At 40.5% G+C, this 23,836-nt stretch overlaps 1 protein-coding gene across 1 annotated transcript in view; it reads right to left on the bottom strand.

Annotated features, from left to right (window-relative positions):
- The window catches only part of LOC126252476 (diuretic hormone receptor-like), a 1,022,674-nt gene that overhangs the window by 134,887 nt on the left and 863,951 nt on the right, over positions 1–23,836 (bottom strand). The window contains exon 8 of the mRNA XM_049953370.1: positions 3,916–3,996. Coding sequence (XP_049809327.1) covers positions 3,916–3,996 — 81 coding nt within the window. The remainder of the gene's footprint in view (positions 1–3,915; positions 3,997–23,836) is intronic.

The following is a 23,836-nucleotide window of genomic DNA, read 5'->3' as shown; positions in this document are numbered from 1 at the left end:
AATTTTCTGTACAGATTCCGGAACTCTCGGATCCAAGGCGATGCAAAACTTTTTTTGATATTTGTAACTGTATTCCCACTTTCCTATACCAATGGTAAACATTCACTACGACAGCTATACGATAAAATCAGCGCTTGTTGCTGTTTACGCTTTATAGATAAAGCCCTGACTAATACGGAATGAAGAAGGAGCACCCTGAAGAATATTCCGCCATTAATAAAGTTTTATTCACATGCAATATAGGCACGACCTGTGCTGCATACTGATTAGCGACGCTATGAGGCGTTATGTTGTTCATGAGATCAAAAATGATCACCGGCAAATATTTGTATAGCATTTATCATTTCCAGAAAGTTCTCGAAATTTCTTGTGTTTCTGATGTTCGCATGTCCTGAAATAAGCGGTGCTCGTATATAAAATAGCATCCTCCGTCCAGGAGGCAGTTCTGTTTGTACGCTGTGTCCGCAATACACGCACTTTCATTGGCGAACGTACTTTCGTATTCGAAACTGACTCTGGTTACAACTTGGGGCAGTAGGTCCATCATCAACACCACCAACAATCGTTCAGTGTCCACCCTGCTTTACGATTTTGCAGTCTTCAGCTTTATATATCAACGTTTCTTCTACATGTTCCTCAATGGTGATGGCGCCCCCCCCCCCACACCCTCCCCCACCCAACCTACCTAACTCTATCTGCCCCCATCCTCTTCCCCCACCCACATCCCACAGAGCACTTTGTTCCATTACGTCGTCAGTAGTCATTTCGTTATTTATTATCTTTTAGGAATCCAGGAAAGGCCATCCTTCAGTCATGCGCTACACATTCACAACTCCCACTCACCTGTATTTCATTCTCATTACAACCACAGTGCTCCCTACCACCCTGTTCTCTAAATCATTTTTCCCCTAAATACTTCATCATTTCTCTATTTACGACCTCTGGAGTTTGAAAGACTCTAGGTTATTTTTACTCTTCCGTTTATCTCTTTTGCTATCCACCCAGTCGTCATCTTGGGTGTCTCTCCTAGGGATCGTCAGGCACATGTTGTCTACTATTTCGGCAGATACTTGCAATTTCATTTTTGTAACGCGAAGCTGTATTCAGCCGAAACAAAACCTGCTCACAAAGTCCTTCATAAGACGCCTATCGTCGATGGGAAGTGTCGATTTGTTTCCTGTTCAAACAAAATAATTTTTAATACGGCGTTTTCTGCGCCCACTCCATAGAGCGGCCCCAGATTGATCTAGTGCGTTATTCGTTTTATCGATGTGTATTAACAGGAGCAGTAAAACTGACGGATGGGATAGGAAATAACGAAGTTCAGTTGTAAAGTTTGTCTGAAGGAGTCAGTGTGAAAAGTCAGTGTGAGGTATATAGTCGTTGGTGTGTAGCATAGGGGCCCATACCACAAAAGGTACATGAGAACGCCGTCGGAGGTTCGAGTCCTCCCTCGGGCATGGGTATGTGTGTGGCCTTTAGCGTAAGGTAGTTTAAGTTAGATTAAGTAGTGTGTAAGCTTAGGGAACGATGACTTCAGTAGTTTGGCCCCATAACATCTTACCACAAATTTCCAAATTAACACTACAACGGCAACATAAGCGGGCTAATGACATTTCTAGATGAAATGTTGTTTGCCTCAAGCAGTACTAACAGTTGGAGAACTGAATAAGGGCTCAGTAGTAGTTCTGTAGTAGTTATAAACAATTTCTACTTTATATTTTTGTTGGTATTATGAGGTTGTAACTATTGTATACCCATTTACTGACCCCAAATAAATCGATTGCGTCCCCTATTATACCCGTACTTAGCCACGCAGAAGGCAGTAATTGTGAAGAACAAAACCAAATACAGTACGTCTCAAGCTCAGTGAGCAATCGTTGTCCTCTATTCTGATAGGAAATTCATTGCAAATCTGTGTGCATATCGTTCCATTTTACTCAGTTTACTCAGTTCCACTTATTTCATGGAAAACCAGCATTTTCGCTTCGATGGCGAATAAGGGAAGAATGTACCCCTTCACAGCAAACTCTGTTTCGGGCAGTGTGTCTGAGTAATGCATGTGTCGACCGAAATTGTTTAAACGACGGTTACACTTTTGAGAAATAATAGTTCATGTATGAATTGTGACTCAGTTCGTCATAAATGGTTATTATTTCTTCAGTGACGTCTATTTCTGTAGTCTTTTTAACCTTCAAGCATATATAGTACACAAGGGCATACTTTAAATAGAAATAACCTTTATGGACAGTAGAACAGATATACCTCCCGTATTTTAAAATCATTTTAATTCGTTTTTGACTGTTAAAATTACGTACTTGCTTTTTTAGACTTTGTATGCATAAATAATATGACCATTAAGGGATTTTATGCATTAATATATGCGCCCTGACGTCCCGATTACAGACACATGTTTCGGGCTTTTCACATATTTCACTTGGTGTTTAAATTTATGTAATCAGAGGCGTAGTTAAGCGAATGAAATCATTTGTTCTGAAAATAATGTGTAAAACTAATTTTCTTTTTCACAGCAAAATTACGCGTAATTGGAAGTATTTCAAGAATTCGTTATTTGTAGTAGAATCTCGAAACAAGCTTCATCAGAAAGGAGTTTCCTTCCTGTCATATATAACCACACTACTGGAAGAGGTGATAGGACGTACCGTCTGGAATTACATACTAGGATTCATTCGTGTGCTATTCTCTTCCTTTCACAGTATGTACAAGGGAAACATTATGAACGTAGAAGTTTTCCATATCTTCAGTCTTCTTTATAGAGTTAGAGCTAGAGTTGATAGGTATTATTATTAATAGTTTACGACGTTGAGACAATCAACATTACTCCTGCAACATAAAACGAATATATTAAACTTTTGATATATATTTTACTTTTTTTTTCGCGTATAGTTTTGTAGCACTAGTATGGCCTTACTTCCTACAGCCCTTGTAACACTGTGATTAAGGTTGTCCTACAACGTTTAGATTCACATTTATCGCCATAGGTAATCGTATCCACTAGTGGTTAAATGAGATATGTCCTCTTGTAGAGGAACATTTAGATCATAACAATAGCCTTATTATATATATGACTGGTCAATGTTTAGAATTATTAGTTCTCTATCACTTACATACTGCTCGTGCCTCGTGTCGGTCATTACGAAATCATATTTCTACTGTTATATCAAATAACGGTTACTGTAGGTGACTAGAGAAAAAGGACCGAAACGTAGTATTCCCATATAGTATTCCTATATTCATTTCTTGAAATTGGTTCTTGAACCTTTTTAAGTTTTCTCGGGACAGTTTCCTTCAATCTTCAAGTGTGTGCTGTTTTGTAAGTATATCATTGACACTCTTCCACTGGTCAGATAAACCCGTCTCATTCGTGCTGTCCTTCTTTGTATGCTTTCTGTTTGGTATCCATGTGACCACAATTCAGGGATGGGACAGATGAGTCTTTTCTTATCATGCATGACATTAAAATTGCAGTTTAATCTTGCCCTAAAAGCAAAATTGCCCATATCTGTTGATTTATCATAACTGTTTGCTTTGGATACACTTTTTAATGGTTTGAAAAAATTTTACGGTCATTACTGCTGGAGTGCAGGTGCTTTAGTAAACAGTACATACTTTCAATTCACCTAAAAGCCGCGCGCCCATGGGCGTGTGAGAGAGTGTGTGTGTGAAAATTTGTGTGTGTGTTTGTGTGTTTGGGGGGAGGGGAGAGCGCGTGCTTGCGCGCTATGATTTGTGTCAGTGCTTTCTCGAGATTTACTCTTTTTTGTCGACATTACGTTGTAGACTGTCACTGCAACATTGAAAGTAATTTTCTTCCTGTGGCTCGTAAAGTATATGAGAAGTTTTATCATTTAAATCTAAAATTGTCTTGAAGAGGATTCAAAGTGAAGTACTTACCCCAGCCAATTATTACGTAGGCGCTGAGTTGTATATTTTTCCCCGTAAATGTCTCCACCACCAAAATATACAGGTACAGACCTAAAACAGAAAAGAACTATGAAATTAGTTGTGTAATACCTAACACAAAAACGACGATCCAGAAATATATTCACTTCTGTCGATAAGCTGTCTTACACCCTTAAGAAAATTGTTCACATTTATCTGGATTTTTATGCTGCAACCTGTTAATACTACAATCGATTTAATTAGGTCCAGTTTTGCACTCCATGATGATTGTATTAGAGGAAAATAATTATCTTTTAATTAATGAAATCTATAGCTACGCAAAATGAAAGTTTAGTCATATCTGTCATACTTCAATACTTCAAAGCCAAACGTATTACTTGATTTTAGAGATAAAAATATTTGATGAACTTAAAATCCATTCAATTTCAGTTTTTACGTTTTAGTTCGAATGTTAAATTTAGGAGTGAGGTAGCTAAACATAAAGTTGGAGGTAAACATTACAATCAACAGTTTATCGAAATACAGTATTCATGGCGCTAGCAAGCATTTTTAAAAGTGAACGATGTAGAGACGGTTAAGATACTTTCGCAGTCTATACGTCCAGATGCTTCGCTTTATGACACAGAAGGAACGTCATTGAGGTAGAAAAAAACTGCAACCCACGGTACGCTTTTAAAACAAGTGCTTTATTCTTCACTGGCATTTTCGGAAACAAGTGTGCTGTTCTCAAACCATTATGAATAAGGTAAGGAGATTATGGTATAATATATTGTCAACAACGAGATGATTAGAGACGAGGACACGTTTAGAATTGAAAAGAATGAATAACATACTTAACCATGTGTTCCTAAAAGGTATCGTGGCTGCAACAGCCTTAAGCAGGATAAGAAAATACAGAAAAAGTATGGATATGGCTGCACAGAGATTTGAAAATACAGATTCAATGTCTTAATCACCGAATCACCTCTATCGGTACATCCCTTGTTTTGATACCGTAATCTATTATTTACACACGTCTATATCTATACGCTAGGGTGATAACACTTTCTTTAAGCTTACACGCCCTAGTGAAGCATCATATAAACCTAGAATATAAAGACGAACATTCAGCCAGCTGGCCTTTTACTGTATGTAAAACAAACGAAATATGGTATATTAGACAGTGCAACTGTTTACGCTCGAGAAAAGCAATTTGAGAGCAGCCTTAAAGTAGACAAGGGTAAATCTATGTTTCAAGACCTTACAGAGGACGTCGAGTTTGCCTTCGCTAGAATACTCGTATTTCACAGATTGTGGGATGTGGCGGAAATGATGCTGTGAATGGATGTGACGTATATTCGTGGGGACTGGTTTATGGAAGTCACAGGAAATGAAGGTTGATATTAACGCTGAGGACCCCTGCTATAATGGGAATTTCAAGTACGTTACTGTGCCTGTCATAACTGGTACATTATCCTACCATACAAGTCTGTGTCGAGAGATACTCCGAAGCATTACTTCTGCTTACATTCGTCTCTTAGCCTGCACAGAAAACACTTCCAAATTCGCTGAATACTTCGGCAATTTTTAAACACCTGAAACGGTGCAATACGAATTTGTTCCGTGGAAAAACTACGAACTTGTTGAGGGTGGACACAGCACAACATCGTAGACATAATGCACGCCACCAACAACGGTAGGTTCTCCGTCAAGGAAGGGTTTCAGGTGAGCACTCCAGCCAGCAATATTATACCGATAGAGATCTGTACCGACCGAGATCTGAGAAATTCCCGTTTGTACACTCTTAAACTGTGCAGCTTGAGACGATTCCTAAATGGAGTAGACACGGACTGCTGTCGTCGGGAATTGACATCACCACACGACAGGGAGGGACATACAATGAGAAGTAACAATTCTGCATTGGAATGTCAGGTTGCCAACTAAAGCATCGACAAATCCTAAGGTGCTGATATCTTGCCTATTGGCATTCGCTGGGTAGTTTGAAAAAGCACACCATCACAGTAAAGAAGGAGTAGACCATGTAGTTTTCGTTACTGCATCGTAATAGAAAATTAATGTCAGTGTTCATGGAAAGTTGAAAAATTTTGCGCTAGGCATTACAGAATATTTTGTATCAAACCACAATGTCCACAGACAATACTACACCTGTTACATAATTCACGAGGTACAAATGATTTGAAATGTTCTGATTAATTAATAGTAATGAAATGTCGTGTGGCTGGGGCCTCCCGTCGGGAATACCGGTCGCATGGTGCAAATCTTTTGAGTCAACGCCACTTCGGCGACTTGTGTGTCGATGCGGATGAGACAGTGATGATTAGGATAACACAACACTCAGTCCCTCAGCGGAGAAAATCTCCTGCCCAGCCGGGAATCAAACCCGGGCCCCTTGGCATGACAATCCGTCGCGCTGACCACTCTGCTGTCGGGGCGGACACGTTAGTCAATTTATAAGTCTTACTGTCAAACAGCTTCGAAATAGAAGCTTCCAGGTTTATTATGAACATATGACATCAGTTTTTTGACACGCTGTTATAAATCTGACGAGAAAGAGAAATTTATGACTGAACTGCCCATCAATAAAATCCACTGTGCTCCTCAACCACGTTCCATTTAGATTTTTTAGTTATTTACTACGCCTTTATACGTATAGTATGCAGTAATCATCAACAACACAATGACAAGAAAAAGGTTCAAATGGCTCTGAGCACTATGGGACTTACTTTCTGAGAGGTCATCAGTCCCCCAGAACTTAGAACTACTTAAAACTAACAAACCTAAGGACAACACACACATCCATACCCGAGGCAGGATTCGAACCTGCGACCGTAGCGGTCGCGCGGCTCCAGACGGTAGCACCTAGAACCGCTTGGCCACTCCGGTCGGCCAGGATAAAGGTGCACCAACTTGAGATCTTTGAACAGTTACAGTGACAAAGTGAGTGCCTTCTGTGACTTCTGCATCAATGAAAGGCGTGAATTTCTATATGAAGCTCTGTATTCCGTGGCACATCCTATCACACATAAATTTATATTTTTTTAATTTTATTTATGCATTTATTTTACCTGGCAAGATTAGGGCCTTCATGTCCTCTCTTACACCTAATCAGGCATACTCAAATTGAATGAATTTCAGTTTGTACGGAACATTAAGGACATAAACGTGTTACATAGTATTAATGTTAAAGAAGATAAAATAGAGATTATAACAGTAGTACAATGATAATTATAACAATCAAAAAATAATTATAACAATCAAGAGTAATAATAATAATAATAATAATAATAATAATAATAATAATGGAGGCCCAGGAAAAGAATAGGCCTCCGGTATGTTCTGCCAGTCGTAAAAGGCGACGAAAAGAACAAACCACTAATAGGGCTAACCCCCCTTTTAGTGTGATTACTTGGTTCAGGACAGAACTAAAGAAGCCTCGGACAAGCGCCGTCATGGTCGGGGACGACGCTTGAACCCTATGCCCACCCACAATGGTAACGACACTGCTAGCCAACTGGAAAATGATTTAAATCCAAATAGAGGTGTTTTGCAGGATATGCTTCCTGCAACCACCCTAGAAGGAAAACAAAGATAGAGGATGAGATGGTCAGATGAAGTTAATCGACACCTCATGTTCTGTTATTACCAAGCAACAAACCTAGGAACCAACACAACTGGATACAGATCACAAGTATACACAACATTTATTACCAGATACCCAGAATTAAAATTTTTAACAGAACAACGTCTAGCTGATCAGATTCGTGTAATAATAAAAAATAACAGGATACCCCAGTCAGAATTAGAAAACATCAAACAACAAGTACAACAAATACTGGAACAAAATAATGTGCAATTAGAAGAAGAAGAAAATACAGTAATGGACTCAAACATCCCAGAGCAAACAAACAAAGAACAACACGCATCAATTAAACAATCAGAGGAAAATGAAATTTTAAGACAGCCACCAGCACAAGCACAAATAGAACACGAAGTGACACACATGTTAGATATAGAAGAAAAATTTCAGCTGACATATATAGAATACAAAGACACAAATACAGACATAAGACCATTCTTGCATAGACCACCAAATAACCCACAAGTCGAAACAACAATAAAAACTATCAACACAATCATACACAACAAAATAAGTGAAAACACAACTATGGAAGAGTTACAACTACTGGTTTATGTAGGTGCACTCACTACACTAAATAAACACACTAGGCAGATATCAGAACCAACCAACACACAGAAGAAACCCACAAAACCAGCATGGCAACACAGGCTACAAATCAGAATAGAAAAACTGAGAAAAGACATCGGACAGTTAACACAATTTATAAGAAATGAAATATCAGACAAAAAACGAAAAAGGTTAGGTAAAATCTCACAACAAGAAGCAATAGAGCAATTAGATGAAAAGAAGCAAAAATTACAAGCTTTGGCGAAACGACTTAGAAGATACAAAAAAAGTGAAAATAGAAGGAAACAAAACCAAACATTCAACACAAACCAAAAGAAATTTTACCAAACAATAGATAACACACACATAAAAATAGACAATCCACCAAACATAAGAGACATGGAACACTTCTGGAGCAGCATATGGTCAAACCCGGTACAACATAACAGGCATGCACGGTGGATACAAGCAGAAACAGATACATACAAGATGATACCACAAATGCCTGAAGTGATAATTTTGCAACATGAAGTCACCCGAGCAATTAATTCTACGCACAATTGGAAAGCCCCTGGAAATGATAAAATAGCAAATTTCTGGCTAAAGAAGTTCACCTCGACACATTCACATCTAACTAAATTATTTAACAGTTACATTGCAGACCCATACATATTCCCTGATACACTTACACATGGAATAACTTATCTGAAACCTAAAGATCAAGCAGACACAGCAAACCCAGCTAAATATCGCCCCATAACATGCCTACCAACAATCTACAAAATATTAACTTCAGTCATTACACAGAAATTAATGACACATACAACACAGAACAAAATTATAAATGAAGAACAAAAAGGCTGCTGCAAAGGAGCGCGAGGATGTAAAGAGCAACTGATAATAGATGCAGAGGTGACATATCAAGCTAAAACTAAACAAAGGTCTCTACACTACGCATACATTGATTACCAAAAAGCTTTTGATAGTGTACCCCACTCATGGTTACTACAAATATTGGAAATATACAAAGTAGATCCTAAATTGATACAGTTCCTAAACATAGTAATGAAAAACTGGAAAACCACACTTAATATCCAAACAAATTCAGATAATATCACATCACAGCCAATACAGATTAAGCGTGGAATATACCAAGGAGACTCATTAAGTCCTTTCTGGTTCTGCCTTGCTCTGAACCCACTATCCAACATGCTAAATAATACAAATTATGGATACAATATTACTGGAACATACCCACACAAAATCACACATTTGCTATACATGGATGATCTAAAACTACTGGCAGCAACAAATCAACAACTCAACCAATTACTAAAGATAACAGAAGTATTCAGCAATGATATAAGTATGGCGTTTGGAACAGACAAATGTAAGAAAAATAGCATAGTCAAGGGAAAACACACTAAACAAGAAGATTACATATTGGATAACCACAGCGACTGCATAGAAGCGATGGAAAAAACGGATGCCTATAAATATCTAGGATACAGACAAAAAATAGGAATAGATAATACAAATATTAAAGAAGAACTAAAAGAAAAATATAGACAAAGACTAACAAAAATACTGAAAACAGAATTGACAGCAAGAAACAAGACCAAAGCTATAAATACTTATGCTATACCAATATTGACCTACTCATTTGGAGTAGTGAAATGGAGTAACACAGACCTAGAAGCACTCAATACACTTACACGATCACAATGCCATAAATATAGAATACATCACATACATTCAGCAACAGAAAGATTCACATTAAGCAGAAAGGAAGGAGGAAGGGGATTTATCGATATAAAAAACCTACATTATGGACAGGTAGACAATTTAAGAAAATTCTTTATAGAACGAGCAGAAACTAGCAAAATACACAAAGCAATCACTCATATAAATACATCGGCTACACCACTACAATTTCATAACCACCTCTACAACCCGTTAGACCACGTAACATCAACAGATACGAAGAAAGTAAATTGGAAAAAGAAAACACTTCATGGCAAGCACCCGTATCATCTAACACAGCCACACATCGATCAAGACGCATCCAACACATGGCTAAGAAAAGGCAATATATACAGTGAGACAGAAGGATTCATGATTGCAATACAGGATCAAACAATAAACACCAGGTATTACAGCAAGCATATTATTAAAGATCCCAATACCACAACAGATAAATGCAGACTTTGTAAACAACAAATAGAAACAGTAGATCACATCACAAGCGGATGTACAATACTAGCAAATACAGAATACCCCAGAAGACATGACAATGTAGCAAAAATAATACATCAACAGCTTGCCTTACAACATAAACTTTTAAAACAACAAGTTCCTACATACAAGTATGCACCACAAAATGTACTGGAGAATGATGAATACAAATTATACTGGAACAGAACCATTATAACAGATAAAACAACGCCACATAACAAACCTGACATCATACTCACCAATAAAAAGAAGAAATTAACACAACTAATCGAAATATCCATACCCAATACAACAAATATACAAAAGAAAACAGGAGAAAAAATTGAAAAATACATCCAACTGGCTGAGGAAGTCAAAGACATGTGGCATCAGGATAAAGTTGACATCATACCAATTATACTATCAACTACAGGAGTCATACCACACAATATCCACCAGTACATCAATGCAATAGAGCTACATCCAAACGTATATATACAACTACAGAAATCAGTAATTATTGATACATGTTCAATTACCCGAAAGTTCCTAAATGCAATATAACACATACCATACAGTTAAAAGGAAGTGACGCCTGATCAAGGTCCGCGTCACTTTTCATTTTTAACCAGACTTAAGTCTGAGAAAGTAAAGAATAATAATAATAGTAATGACTATGTATATGAAAGTAAACATATTTTTCTTTTTATAAATGTCAGTCCTATTCCTAGTTGGGAATTTTGTCGTTATGTTGTTGCAGCTTGTGAGTTATTCTCATCGAGCAGAGACATAAGACGATATAATGGGGTGAAAGAGATATAGAAGAGGTAGCTAGGCTAGAGGAAGAGAAATAGAATCGAAAAATTCGAAACTATGATGGAGAGGAGAAAGAAAGAGATGAGAGGGGCACACCAATGGTGGCTATACCGTCCCTTATATGTAAATTTTGAGTTTCCTCTCGAATGTTGAGTGGTTCTGGATAAGACGCAGATCACAGGGGAGCGCGTTCTATAGTCGTTTGGCTGAGATGGAGAAAGATTTTGTGTTATGTAAAGGTACAGCCAAGATGATAGATGTATCCAATCTGGTATTGCGGTTGTGGAATAATGATAGGTGTTTAATGTGAGAAGATAAGTATTGGGGGCACCAGTGGCTAAGAAGTCGATGAAGTAAGCACATCGTGTGGAGATCGCGTGCCTTATGTGGGCGTATCCAACCTAGCTGGGAGTATGAATGACTGATATGATCATACAACCGTATATTGCACACGTATCTAGCGCAACCATTCATCGCTAGCTTCAGCCATCTCGAATTTTGACTATTTGTGCCGTTTTGAACTACATCACAGTAGTAAAGATTAGGCAAGACTAGTTTTCGTTTAACATGGGTTGGTAATATTTTTCTAAATTTTTGGATTGCATGTAGGGCGGAGAGCGATTTCCGGCAAGCTGTGACTGTTTGTTCTTCCCAGTTTAGGTGTTCATCCTACATTATTCCAAGGTCTTTTACTGTTTTTTGGTATGGTAGTTGGGTACCATTCAGGAGTATTTGAGGGACTGTTTCGCGAAAGTACCGGCTGATTAAGTTTGGATGAGATATATGAATGACCTGGGATTTCTTAGGTTTCAGACCTAAGTGCAATAGCATCGAAGGAAATTGACGGAGATCCGAAATGTGAAATGATTTGGGTGAAGGTCACGGTTAAAGCAGGCTCAGACATGGTAATTGGATGTCTCTATAGGCCCCCTGGCTCAGCAGCTGTTGTGGCTGAGCACCTGAAGGATAATTTGGAAAATATTTCGAGTAGATTTCCCCACCATGTTATAGTTCTGGGTGGAGATTTTAATTTGCCGGATATAGACTGGGAGGCTCAAACGTTCATAACGGGTGGCAGGGACAAAGAATCCAGTGAAATTCTTTTAAGTGCTTTATCTGAAAACTACCTTGAGCAGTTAAACAGAGAACCGACTCGTGGCGATAACATATTAGACCTTCTGGTGACAAACAGACCCGAACTATTTGAAACAGTTAAAGCAGAACAGGGAATCAGCGATCATAAAGCGGTTACGGCATCGATGATTTCAGCCGTAAATAGAAATATTAAAAAAGGTAGGAAGATTTTTCTGTTTAGCAAAAGTGACAAAAAGCAGATTACAGAGTACCTGACGGCTCAACACAAAAGTTTTGTCTCAAGTATAGATAGTGTTGAGGATCAGTGGACAAAGTTCAAAACCATCGTACAATATGCGTTAGATGAGTATGTGCCAAGCAAGATCGTAAGAGATGGAAAAGAGCCACAGTGGTACAACAACCGAGTTAGAAAACTGCTGCGGAAGGAAAGGGAACTTCACAGCAAACATAAACACAGCCAAAGCCTTAGATACAAACAAAAATTACGCGAAGCGAAATGTAGTGTGAGGAGGGCTATGCGAGAGGCGTTCAGTGACTTCGAAAGTAAAGTTCTATATACTGACTTGGTAGAAAATCCTAAGAAATTTTGGTCTTATGTCAAAGCGGTAGGTGGATCAAAACAAAATGTCCAGACACTCTGTGACCAAAATGGTACTGAAACAGAGGATGACAGACTAAAGGCCGAAATACTAAATATCTCTTTCCAAAGCTGTTTCACAGAGGAAGACTGCACTGTAGTTCCTTCTCTAGATTGTCGCACAGATGACAAAATGGTAGGTATCGAAATAGACGACAGAGGGATAGAGAAACAATTAAAATCGCTCAAAAGAGGAAAGGCCGCTGGACCTGATGGGATACCAGTTCGATTTTACACAGAGTACGCGAAGGAACCTGCACTCCTTCTTGCAGCGGTGTACCGTAGGTCTCTAGAAGAGCGTAGCGTTCCAAAGGATTGGAAAAGGGCACAGGTCATCCCAGTTTTCGAGAAGGGACGTCGAACAGATGTGCAGAACTATAGACCTATATCTCTAACGTCGATCAGTTGCAGAATTTTGGAACACGTATTATGTTCGAGTATAATGACTTTTCTGGAGACTAGAAATCTACTCTGTAGGAATCAGCATGGGTTTCGTAAAAGACGGTCGTGCGAAACCCAGCTTGCGCTATTCGTCCACGAGACTCAGAGGGCCATTGGCACGGGTTCACAGGTAGATGCTGTGTTTCATGACTTCCGCAAGGCGTTCGATAGAGTTCCCCACAGTCGTTTAATGAACAAAGTAAGAGCATATGGACTATCAGACCAATTGTGTGATTGGATTGAAGAGTTCCTAGATAACAGAACGCAGCATGTCATTCTCAGTGGAGAGAAGTCTTCCGAAGTAAGAGGGATTTCAGGTGTGCCGCAGGGTAGTGTCATAAGACCGTTGCTATTCACAATATACATAAATGACCTTGTGGATGGCATCGGAAGTTCACTGAGGCTTTTTGCAGATGATGCTGTGGTGTATCGAGAGGTTGTAACAATGGAAAATTGTACTGAAATGCAGGAGGATCTGCAGCGAATTGACGCATGGTGCAGGGAATGGCAATTGAATCTCAATGTAGACAAGTGTAATGTGCTGCGAATACATAGAAAGATAGATCCCTTATCATTTAGCTACAAAATAGCAGGTCAGCAACTGGAAGCAGTTAATTCCATAAATTATCTGGGAGTACGCATTAGGATTGATTTAAAATGGAATGATCATATAAAGTTGATCGTCGGTAAAGCAGATGCCAGACTGAGATTCATTGGAAGAATCCTAAGGAAATGCAATCCGAAAACAAAGGAAGTAAGTTACACTACGCTTGTTCGCCCACTGCTTGAATACTGCTCAGCAGTGTGGGATCCGTACCAGATAGGGTTGATAGAAGAGATAGAGAAGATCCAACGGAGACCAGCGCGCTTCGTTACAGGATCATTTAGTAATCGCGAAAGCGTTACAGAGATGATAGATAAACTCCAGTGGAAGACTCTGTGGGAGAGACGCTCAGTAGCTCGGTACGGGCTTTTGTTAAAGTTTCGAGAACATACCTTCAACGAAGAGTCAAGCAGTTTATTGCTCCCTCCTACGTATATCTCGCGAAGAGACCATGAGGATAAAATCAGAGAGATTAGAGCCCACACAGAAGCATACCGACAATCCTTCTTTCCACGAACGATACGAGACTGGAATAGAAGGGAGAACCGATAGAGGTACTCAGGGTACCCTCCGCCACACACCGTCAGGTGGCTTGCGGAGTATGGATGTAGATGTAGATGTAGATGTAGACCTAGGTTTTGTGCCCATCGAGAAACAGAGCAAAGATCTGCGTTCATACTCGCTACTGCGTCAGCAATGTTCTTGGGGCTTGCACTTATGTACAGTTGGATGTCGTCGGCATATAGATGGTAGTTGCAGGAGTGAATCACTGACGAAATATCATTAATGTACAGTGAGAAGAGTAATGGACCAAGGACGGAGACTTGTTTTTGAGGTAGCTGTCGAACCAGAGTATTGTGCTGTTTGAGAAATTCAGCTGTTTCATTTTAATTAGTAATATATCAAAGTCAACTGTATCAAAAGCCTTGCTAAAGTCAAGCAGTGTTAGGATGGTAGCTTCACGTCTGTGCATAGCATGTTTAATGTCATCAGTTACTTTGATTAACGCAGTTGCTGTACTATGGTGCTTTCGGAAGCCTGACTGATATTTATCATGGGTGTTATGAGTTTTGAGGTAATCCGTCAGCTGTTCGTGGACGATGTATTCTAGGGCTTTAGATATTGCAGGTAGTATGCTGATCGGCCTGTAGTCACCTGGCGACTTATGGTTGTCAGTCTTGGGTATAGGTTGAATTAAACTTTGCTTCCACTCAGTAGGATATGTACTACTGACAGGTTGAAGATGTCTGTGATAACTGGAATAATGGTGTCTACGACTTTCTTAATCATGCCAACGCTCACTCCATCATTTCCTACTTCCTCGGAAGAGATTCTCATAATTGCCTTGTGTACTGTGCCTGTAGTGACATGTTTTAGGAGAAATTGGTCTCTCGAGACATTGATATCTTGGGGCTGATAACTTGTCTCTGCGTGGCAGTTTACAGCTGTTGAGAAGAAATCGTTTAATTCTTCTGCAGACGCTTGATAAACAGCGTCAGATCTTCGCTTCCCTATACCGAAACTGCGCAGCTTTTTCCACAGTGCAGCAGGTTTCGATATGCCGCATACGACAGAGCAGGCATGTCTGATTTTGTCATTCCTCACGCTTTGCTTGGTTCCGTTTCTGACAAGGTAACCTCCCCATCGCACCCCCCTCAGATTTAGTTATAAGTGGGCACAGTGGATAGGCCTTGAAAAACTGAACACAGATCAATCGAGAAAACAGGAAGAAGTTGTGTGGAACTATGAAAAAAATAAACAAAATATACAAACTGAGTAGTCCATGCGCAAGATAGGCAAATCAAGGACAGTGTGAGCTCAGGAGCGCCGTGGTCCCGTGGTTAGCGTGAGCAGCTGCGGAATGAGAAGTCCTTGGTTCAAGTCTTCCCTCGAGTGAAAAGTTTAATTTTTTATTTTCAGACAATTATCAAAGTTCAGGCACTCACACATAATCAACTTCGCTCTCCAGAATTCCAGAACATGTTCAGATTTGCTTGGACATATGCAGGATTTGACAGTCTGCACACGGGAAATTTGAAAACGTTAAAAACATGTTTTGACAGAGCAAAGGGAAAACTGTGCGACTGTGAAACTGTTGCATTCATTTCTTGCAGTTTATGTGACAAACTCTTACGTTTTCATCACTTTTTGGGAGTGATTATCACATCCACAAGAAAACCTAAATCGGGCGAGGTAGAAGAATCTTGTTACCCATTCGCCAAGTGTACAAGTTAGGTGGGTCAACAACATATCCCTGTCATGTGACGCACATGCCGTTACCAGTCTCGCATAGAATATATCAGACGTGTTTTCCTGTGGAGGAATCGGTTGACGTATGACCTTGCAACCAAATGTTTTCGGTTCCCATTGGAGAGGGACGTCCTTTCCTCTACTAATCGCATGGTTTTGCGGTGTGGTCGCAAAACACAGACCCTAAACTTATTACAGTGAACAGGGACGTCAATGAACGAATGGATAGATCATAACTTGGCGAAAATAAAGAAAGTAAAATTTTCGCTCGAGGGAAGATTCGAACCGAGGACCTCTCATTTCACGGCTGCTCATGCTAACCACCTGACCACGGCGCTCCTCAGTTTACGCTCTCCTTGATGTTGCATATCTTGCACGTAGACTACTCAGTTTGTATGTTTTGCTTATTTCTTTCATACTTCCTCACAACTTCTTCCTGTTTTCTCGATTGATCTGTGTTCAGTTTTTCAAGGCCTATCAACTGTGCCAACTTCTGACTAAATCTGAGAGGGATGTGATGGAGAGGTTCCCTTGTGAGTTTCCTATAAGCTTCGTACGCCTCGGGAGTTGGGTTACGCTTAAGGGCCCTATGTGCAGCATCACGTTTATTCAGTAACTGGCGTAATGCAGTGGTGAGCCACGGAGTGGGAGCTCTCTTTACATTGACAGTGCGTTGAAGAGCATGTTTGTCATACAGTGTAATAATTTTGCGACATAATTCCCGAATTTTTCCGTCTAATGTCGATTCATTGCTTATATCATGCCAAGGGATGTCTGAGCAATCCTTTTGAAGAGCGTCATAGTTAACATTTTATAGGTTTCTGTAGGTTACCAGGTGAGATTTTTCTTTGGTAGTAGGCATTGAGTAATTTAAGAATATCACGTCATGAGCAGAGAGTCCCGGAGCGGATGTCTGATTGGCGCGAATTATTTTATCTGGTCGCTTTGTTGCTATTATATCTATGAGTGTATGGCTGTGTGGCATGTGATGAGTTGGGTCCAGCGGTGTTAAACTCATATGATTGAAGTGGAACAGTCTCCTTAGTTTTTCTGCAGAGGGAGATTTTAACTGTAAGTCGGTGTTTGTGTCGCCCATAACGATTATGTGTTCATACTGTGACACGAGCGAGGACGGGGCAGACTTAAAGGAGGACATAGCACCGACGTTTGGAGGTTTATAGATTACTCCAATTAGCAGTTTCTGATTTGATGTATTTATTTCGAAAAACAAGAACTCTGCTTCTCCTTCGCCCTTTGCATCCGATGTGCATAGTATAGTAGGTTTCAGATCAGAGCGAACATAGGCACCCACACCAATCCCGCGTCGTGTTTCACGATCTGTCCTTAGACACATGTTTCATTTTTGTTGATTAGGTGGCATGCAACGGAAGACAATAATTACAATGCGGAAATTTGTGTCATAGTGTGTAGGACAGGGTGCGTGAAATTTACAACTTTATAACAGTACAAAAATTGAAACTCCTTTTGAAGAGGCCTTGACAATTCGTCATCATTGTACTCCTCATTTACATTGTCCACAGAGTAGAGGGTATACGATACCACACATTCCAATGACTCATCTTCCAGATACGCTGATATTTTATCTGTCACTTCTTTCTCACTCTGCAAAATTCCATGGGTTACTTTCTGATGAAATGTAAACTTCGGCAACTGTTGTAGATATACAGTAATGCAAAGTTTGCTTCACCTATCGTTTCCATTGCTCTGCTTTGTATCAGCACTATAAGCACTGTAGCACTCGTCGACTAATCAGTTCAACTACGCTCTGTAGCGCCAAGCCGTGCTCACCATTGGATAACTCCAGTGCCGCCCCCAGTTGCCATTAGCAGTCAATATTGTGGTTTCATGGTAGACAGCATATGTGGCGTCGAATGCCGTAAACAGCATTGATCTTTTGCAACCTCGCACTCAAGGGTTTCCTTGTTAGATATCGTCGATCTATTAAATTCAACCTTTTCCTGCAATTACCAATTTAAACAGTTGAAGTCGCCTCTATATTTTCGTGTCATTTCACGGTGTGGGCTGTTAGTTGCTGAAGACTGAAGTTATGCTAAGTATCACATTTATGTGCCTTCCAATCAAGCTCAGAGGTCTTCGGCCACTGGGACTACGTGGTTACGGTCAATTGTATTCACCGCACAGGTTGAATGTTGGGGTTGCTTGGCAAAGTAGGCACCAACCGACGAAGTCATTGGTCCTTACACGAACTGGACCTATGATGAGCAATTGCCAGCATTTAGAGCTTGTGTCCTACACGTTTAATAATTTCATTCACTCATTCCTTATTCAGTTATTACTTCCGAATAACCTTGGACCCTTTTGTGGCACTTCGTGTGAGCTCGACTTTTCCTACCTTTAATAAAGGGGGTCAAATCGCGTTATCTTCGCTTTGTACGAAGACTTGTAGTTTGTCAAAATAAGACTGCTTACGAAGTTTAAAATGAAAGCGTGTTACTTTTTTATAAAAGGGTAAGGCTATTTTGAGCTTATCAACATCATTTTTCGCCTTGTACGCTACTATTGTGACTGAAGGGCCCAGGGATATTGGTTCCACGGAGGCCGTGTTAGACGAGCACTTGTGGATGGCACACCGTGTATAGTGCTGGCGCAGCAGCCAGTTCGCGCTGTATAAGTTGCACGTGCAGTATGATTTTCATGCTGGAACGACCACACCGACAGGGCTGCTTTCAGTGCGATTTATCTCCATTTTACTTCAGATCACCCAGATCATAATTTTAACTACAGATTATATAAATAGTTTTACTGCATTGACTGTATTTCTTTAACAAGGACCAACTGTGCCCCGATTGCTGTTGAACGAGTGCGTTAAAATTCGTTTACACGCTAAACTACACCGATTTAAGCATCTAGGTATTACAATTAAGAGCGACATAAAATGAAACAATCTCATGTGGAATGTTTTGGAGAAGGTGAATGCATGGGAGCGAAGAATTTTTTAGTCAGCCTTCAGTACTCTTGTTGGTTCCCTTCAGGAGTACTTCCGCGTGGCGTGGGTTCTTTAGTAGCTACGATTCACAAATGATATAGAGAAAGTACAAAAACGGTAGATTATCCTTAATCATTGCGGAATAGAGGAGGTAGGGTCACGGACATGATAAGCGAGTTTTGGTGGCAATCATTAAAACAGATTTCTTCGTTACGGGGAGATGTTTCTAGAAATGACGAGCAACAACTTCCTGCTTCCAATCCCAAAATACTTACGGTATTAAAATCGCACTTACGAAAGGAAATCCGCCCATAGGAATTAAATAAGTTAGAACCCGCAAGAAGTTCATTTTTCCCTTGTGATACTCGAGAGTGGAAAGGTATAAATATACAGTGTGGTCAGAAAATGTCGGAAACGCTTGTAGGGATGTTGCAGGGCAGGTTGTACTGAGATACGAATGTTACAAAAAAAATTCGATGCGTTGCGCCGTTTCCGAGTTATTTAGCATTGAAGTTAGCCAATCAGATCGTAAATTCAAGTTTCAGCTAACGACACAAAGCACGCGTTGGGCAACTCCGCCCCTGGCAGGCCGCTTGAGTGTGAGCGCGCGACGCCCCGATTGGCTAAATTCTGTGCTAAATAACTCGGAAATGGAGCAACGTATCGAATTTCTTTCTTAACATTTATGTCTCAGTACAACCTGCCCTGTACCATCCCTACAAGCATTTCACACATTTTCTGACCACCCTGTATTCTTAAAGTATTTACGTGAACCCTCTGCCAGACAACTGAGAAATTCATAGTAGTTAGGCAAATGTAGTGCAAAGAAAGCTGGTTATAAGGCTAGCCACTTCTGTGTAGCGATTTTAAGTAGACGCTTCAAACACCTTTTCATCTGCTCAGATCTTGTCTGCTCCGGAGACCAGTTAGCATTATGTAGCAGTGCAAGGGTAAACACTCTTAACTGGCATATCTGACGCTCGTAAAATCGTCACGTGATACAGAAGTACAAATTAAACTCCGTAATATTGAATGTACGCGGCTGTGATTTGAATTGTCCATCATGATGTGCTAAAGCTTCGTACCTAACTTTAGCTGTTAGATGACAGTTAACTTTATTTGACTACAACGTGGTACAGATTCTCCGCTTATCACATTTTTGTGATTTAAATTTAAAGTTTAGTGTATGTACACTGGTGTAAAAAACTGAACGACGGTATAACTTTGGTATATTGTGTAGCTGCCAAGTCACATAGCTCGCTGAAACTTGGACCATACATAGTGTTGTAACGGTAGAAAATTTTAATTTTTATTCTTGCTTTTGTGACCACAATAAGAGTCCAGGATCCATAGGCAAACAGCCAGACGACATTAAGAAATAGTCCACGCGGACGTAGGGACATGATAAGCGGCGGAGGCTGCCAAGTATGGCTTGTTGATCAAATAACTTAGTGTTTGACTTCCTGCCAGAGGAAGCAGCATGAATCAAGCTTGCGCAATGGAAGACGCAAACACCAGGGTGATAATACAGCAAGAGAGAGTGTCAGTCACCTGCGGAAAAGACTCGTGTGGAACCAAATTAAGTTGTGTGCAGCTAGAAACGAAAGTGCCGTGTGGAATCGAAGGCATTCTTGCGTAAGCCGACCAGTTAGAAACGAGACTGTCGTGTGGAACCATAGGCATTCTTGTTGCAATCCGATCACTTAGAAATGAAAGGGTCGTGTGAAACAAATTAACTCTTGTGCACCCAAGTACATGAGAAACGAAATAAAAGACCAGGCAGCGGAATAGCTAGAGGCAGAGATTCAGATGGAGATTCAGAGCCAGTGCCGGCAGTTTGGAGGTTCCGCAGCGAGACGCCAGCGGGGCCGAGTAGGCCCGTAGCAGCCGATACAGCTCATAGAGACTTCAACTACGAGAAGAAGATGATACACTCTGGTGGACACTCAGGAACTGCCGGTCAAGTACAATTTTTAGAGTTTCATTGGTACAGTGTTGAACAGAGGATGTCAGTCTTTGTCTCAATTACTTAGAGAGATTTCACAGCTAGCCAAGAACAAGTGATTGCTTTGTACTTGTTTCTTACATGTACCAGCAATTAGCTTTGAAGTAGCAAGTCCGAATAAATAGACTGAACCTTAGTAAGGGGTTTATGGTCCAACACCTCTCATAAGTATATGTGAGAATAAACTTGGTAGAAACTAACCAATCTTTTCTGCCTATTGCAATTCTGTAACCTATTTTCAAGGAAACTTATTTGCTTCAAACCAAGGAGGTTCTCTCCCTCTCATCTCCGATATAAAGGTTGATAGCAATTTATAACTAACCCATTGTCGTTAACGTCCCGATTACACTACGCATTTCGCACTTACTTCATTCTGGTATACTGCGGCTGTGCCGGACCACAACAATAGAAAGAACTGCTACGGTATAGTACAGAAGGATAACCGAAAGGAGTATGCAATGAGAGGAGCAGAAACGACACTTTTATTCAAAGGCAATAAATACACTTAAACGATCATGGACATTACATGACAGTACGTTGTTCTTAAAATGGTGTGTGATCCCCACGGTCACCAGTGCACACTGAGCAGCGTGTTCCCACGCTAGTCACAAGGTTGATACGTTTTCGTTGTTTCGGATTTCCATTCCTCCACCAGAGCAGTTGGCAACTACTAGATAGCCGCTGGTGAACGTGGACGGAGCGCAAAACGTATCCCCAACGCATCCCACACGTGCTCAATGGGATGTCAGTCAGGGTAATGTGCATCAAGTCCATTCTCCGAATGTCCTCCGATTCCAACAGCTCCTCCATCTACGCTGTTCGAAGCTGTCGCGCATTGTCATCCATAAAAATGAAGCAGAATGGATGCATCCTTGGGAAGAATTGGAAGAGGAAGGAGTACAGTGTCACAATAAGGCACACCGGCGAGTCTATCGATGATCTGGACGTCAGTGCAACCATGCCACTTTTCGCCTCCACACACCATGCCACCTGGACCACCAAAATGATCATTTTCAGCAGTGTTCAATGGTTACAGGTTGGAACACGTAATGCACTCAATAAAAATTTCGAACATGATAGTTTTCGTGGTCTGCATGCTATGATGTGAGGAGGAATAAGGTTACATGGGCGTACTGACCTCCTAATCTGGGAAGACGGTACACTTATAGGTCGACTTCATTGTGACATGTACGCGTTTCACATGTGCGTCTTTTCAGGTGTTCCCCAGACTTAGATCTTATGGAGTGTTTGAGATGTGTTGGGGAGGCGTTCTTCAGTACGTCCACATCCGCCATAGACCATACAGCAATGTCAGCCGCGCTGGTAGAGGCATGGTGCCTCCCACCACAAGAACGTATTAACAATGTGGCCAGCATGGCAGCACGTCGTAGAGCATGCATTGGCGTCGGTGGTGGTCGCACGCCGCATTATGAACGAGGTACCACCTTCTGTGACGTTAAGTTGACGATCACGAATCGAGGCGACTTCAGTGTAATTGTCGCCTTAAATAAGTTTCATTTATTTTCAAAAAAATGGTTCAAATGGCTCTAAGCACTGTGGTATTTAACATCTGAGGTCATCAGCCCCACAGACTTAGAACTACTTAAACCTAACTAACCTAAGTACATCACACACATCCATGTCCGAGGCAGGATTCGAACCTGCGACCGTAGCAGCAGCGCGGTTCCGGACTGAAGCGCCTAGAACCGCTCGGCCATTTCTTTTCACCTCACTGATTATTTCCCTTCAGTTACCCTCTGTGCTAAAATCTAGAAGTTCCATGTATGGTCAGAGTTCCATCGAACTGTATCATTGGGCAGGGCAGGAAGTTAATTTCGTCCTAACGTTTTGTATACCAGTGCATATGCATCCGCTTCGAACAACTTTCCGACTTGAAGACATTGTCGAAGTAGCTGCCACATTTATTTATGGAGACACGCTGGTAGCCTTGCACCACTTAAGAAAATAAACACTACATAGCTTTCAATCTCATTATTTTAGAAACACCCAGTACATCAATAACAAAAGGGGAGTATTTTAGCACAAGCGTTTCATGAAGCACACCTCACAGTAATGTAAAATCAGGACGCGGAGGAGAGAAAAACCGTTTTTCGTTTGTCCCTTGTGCGGTTGTGTTTAACAAAACGGCCACGTTTTCAGATCGGCGTTTAACAGGACAGCTCTGAGGCAGCGTTCACCACCGCTACCAGGGAATAAACGGGGTGCGAAATATTAAAGGCCTATCCCACGGCAGATATATGACTGCTCGTTAAATTTCATGTAGATGAGAGTTCGTAAACCTGTAACGTGTGAGTCATAAACTTCAAAAGAGTTTTAAGTCTCGTTGCTACCAACCAACTTTCATCCATTGTGGTGTACAGATGCAATGCCATACGATAACGGGCTCTCACACTTTTCCCAGCAACAGTGTAAAAATAATACACGAAATATATAAGTTACGTAATGCGTTTCTAAATTTCCTTGCCAGAATTAATTGTAAAATATGATAGAACTCAATGTGAAGGAGTTTCAGTCTGGACAGAGTCAAGTTTAACCTCACTAAAAAGGAGCAGTTGTCAGGAATTGTATTAATAGTCAACGGCAAGCGTGTTTTAACAGGTAAAATATAACAAATACAAATTCCCCAACAATTTAATTGATATTTACACACGAGAGATGTGAAGCAACGTAACATA

This window comes from Schistocerca nitens, chromosome 4 (assembly GCF_023898315.1).
Source record: "Schistocerca nitens isolate TAMUIC-IGC-003100 chromosome 4, iqSchNite1.1, whole genome shotgun sequence".
NCBI lineage: Eukaryota > Metazoa > Arthropoda > Insecta > Orthoptera > Acrididae > Schistocerca > Schistocerca nitens.
This window is presented reverse-complemented; position numbering and strand designations above follow the sequence as displayed.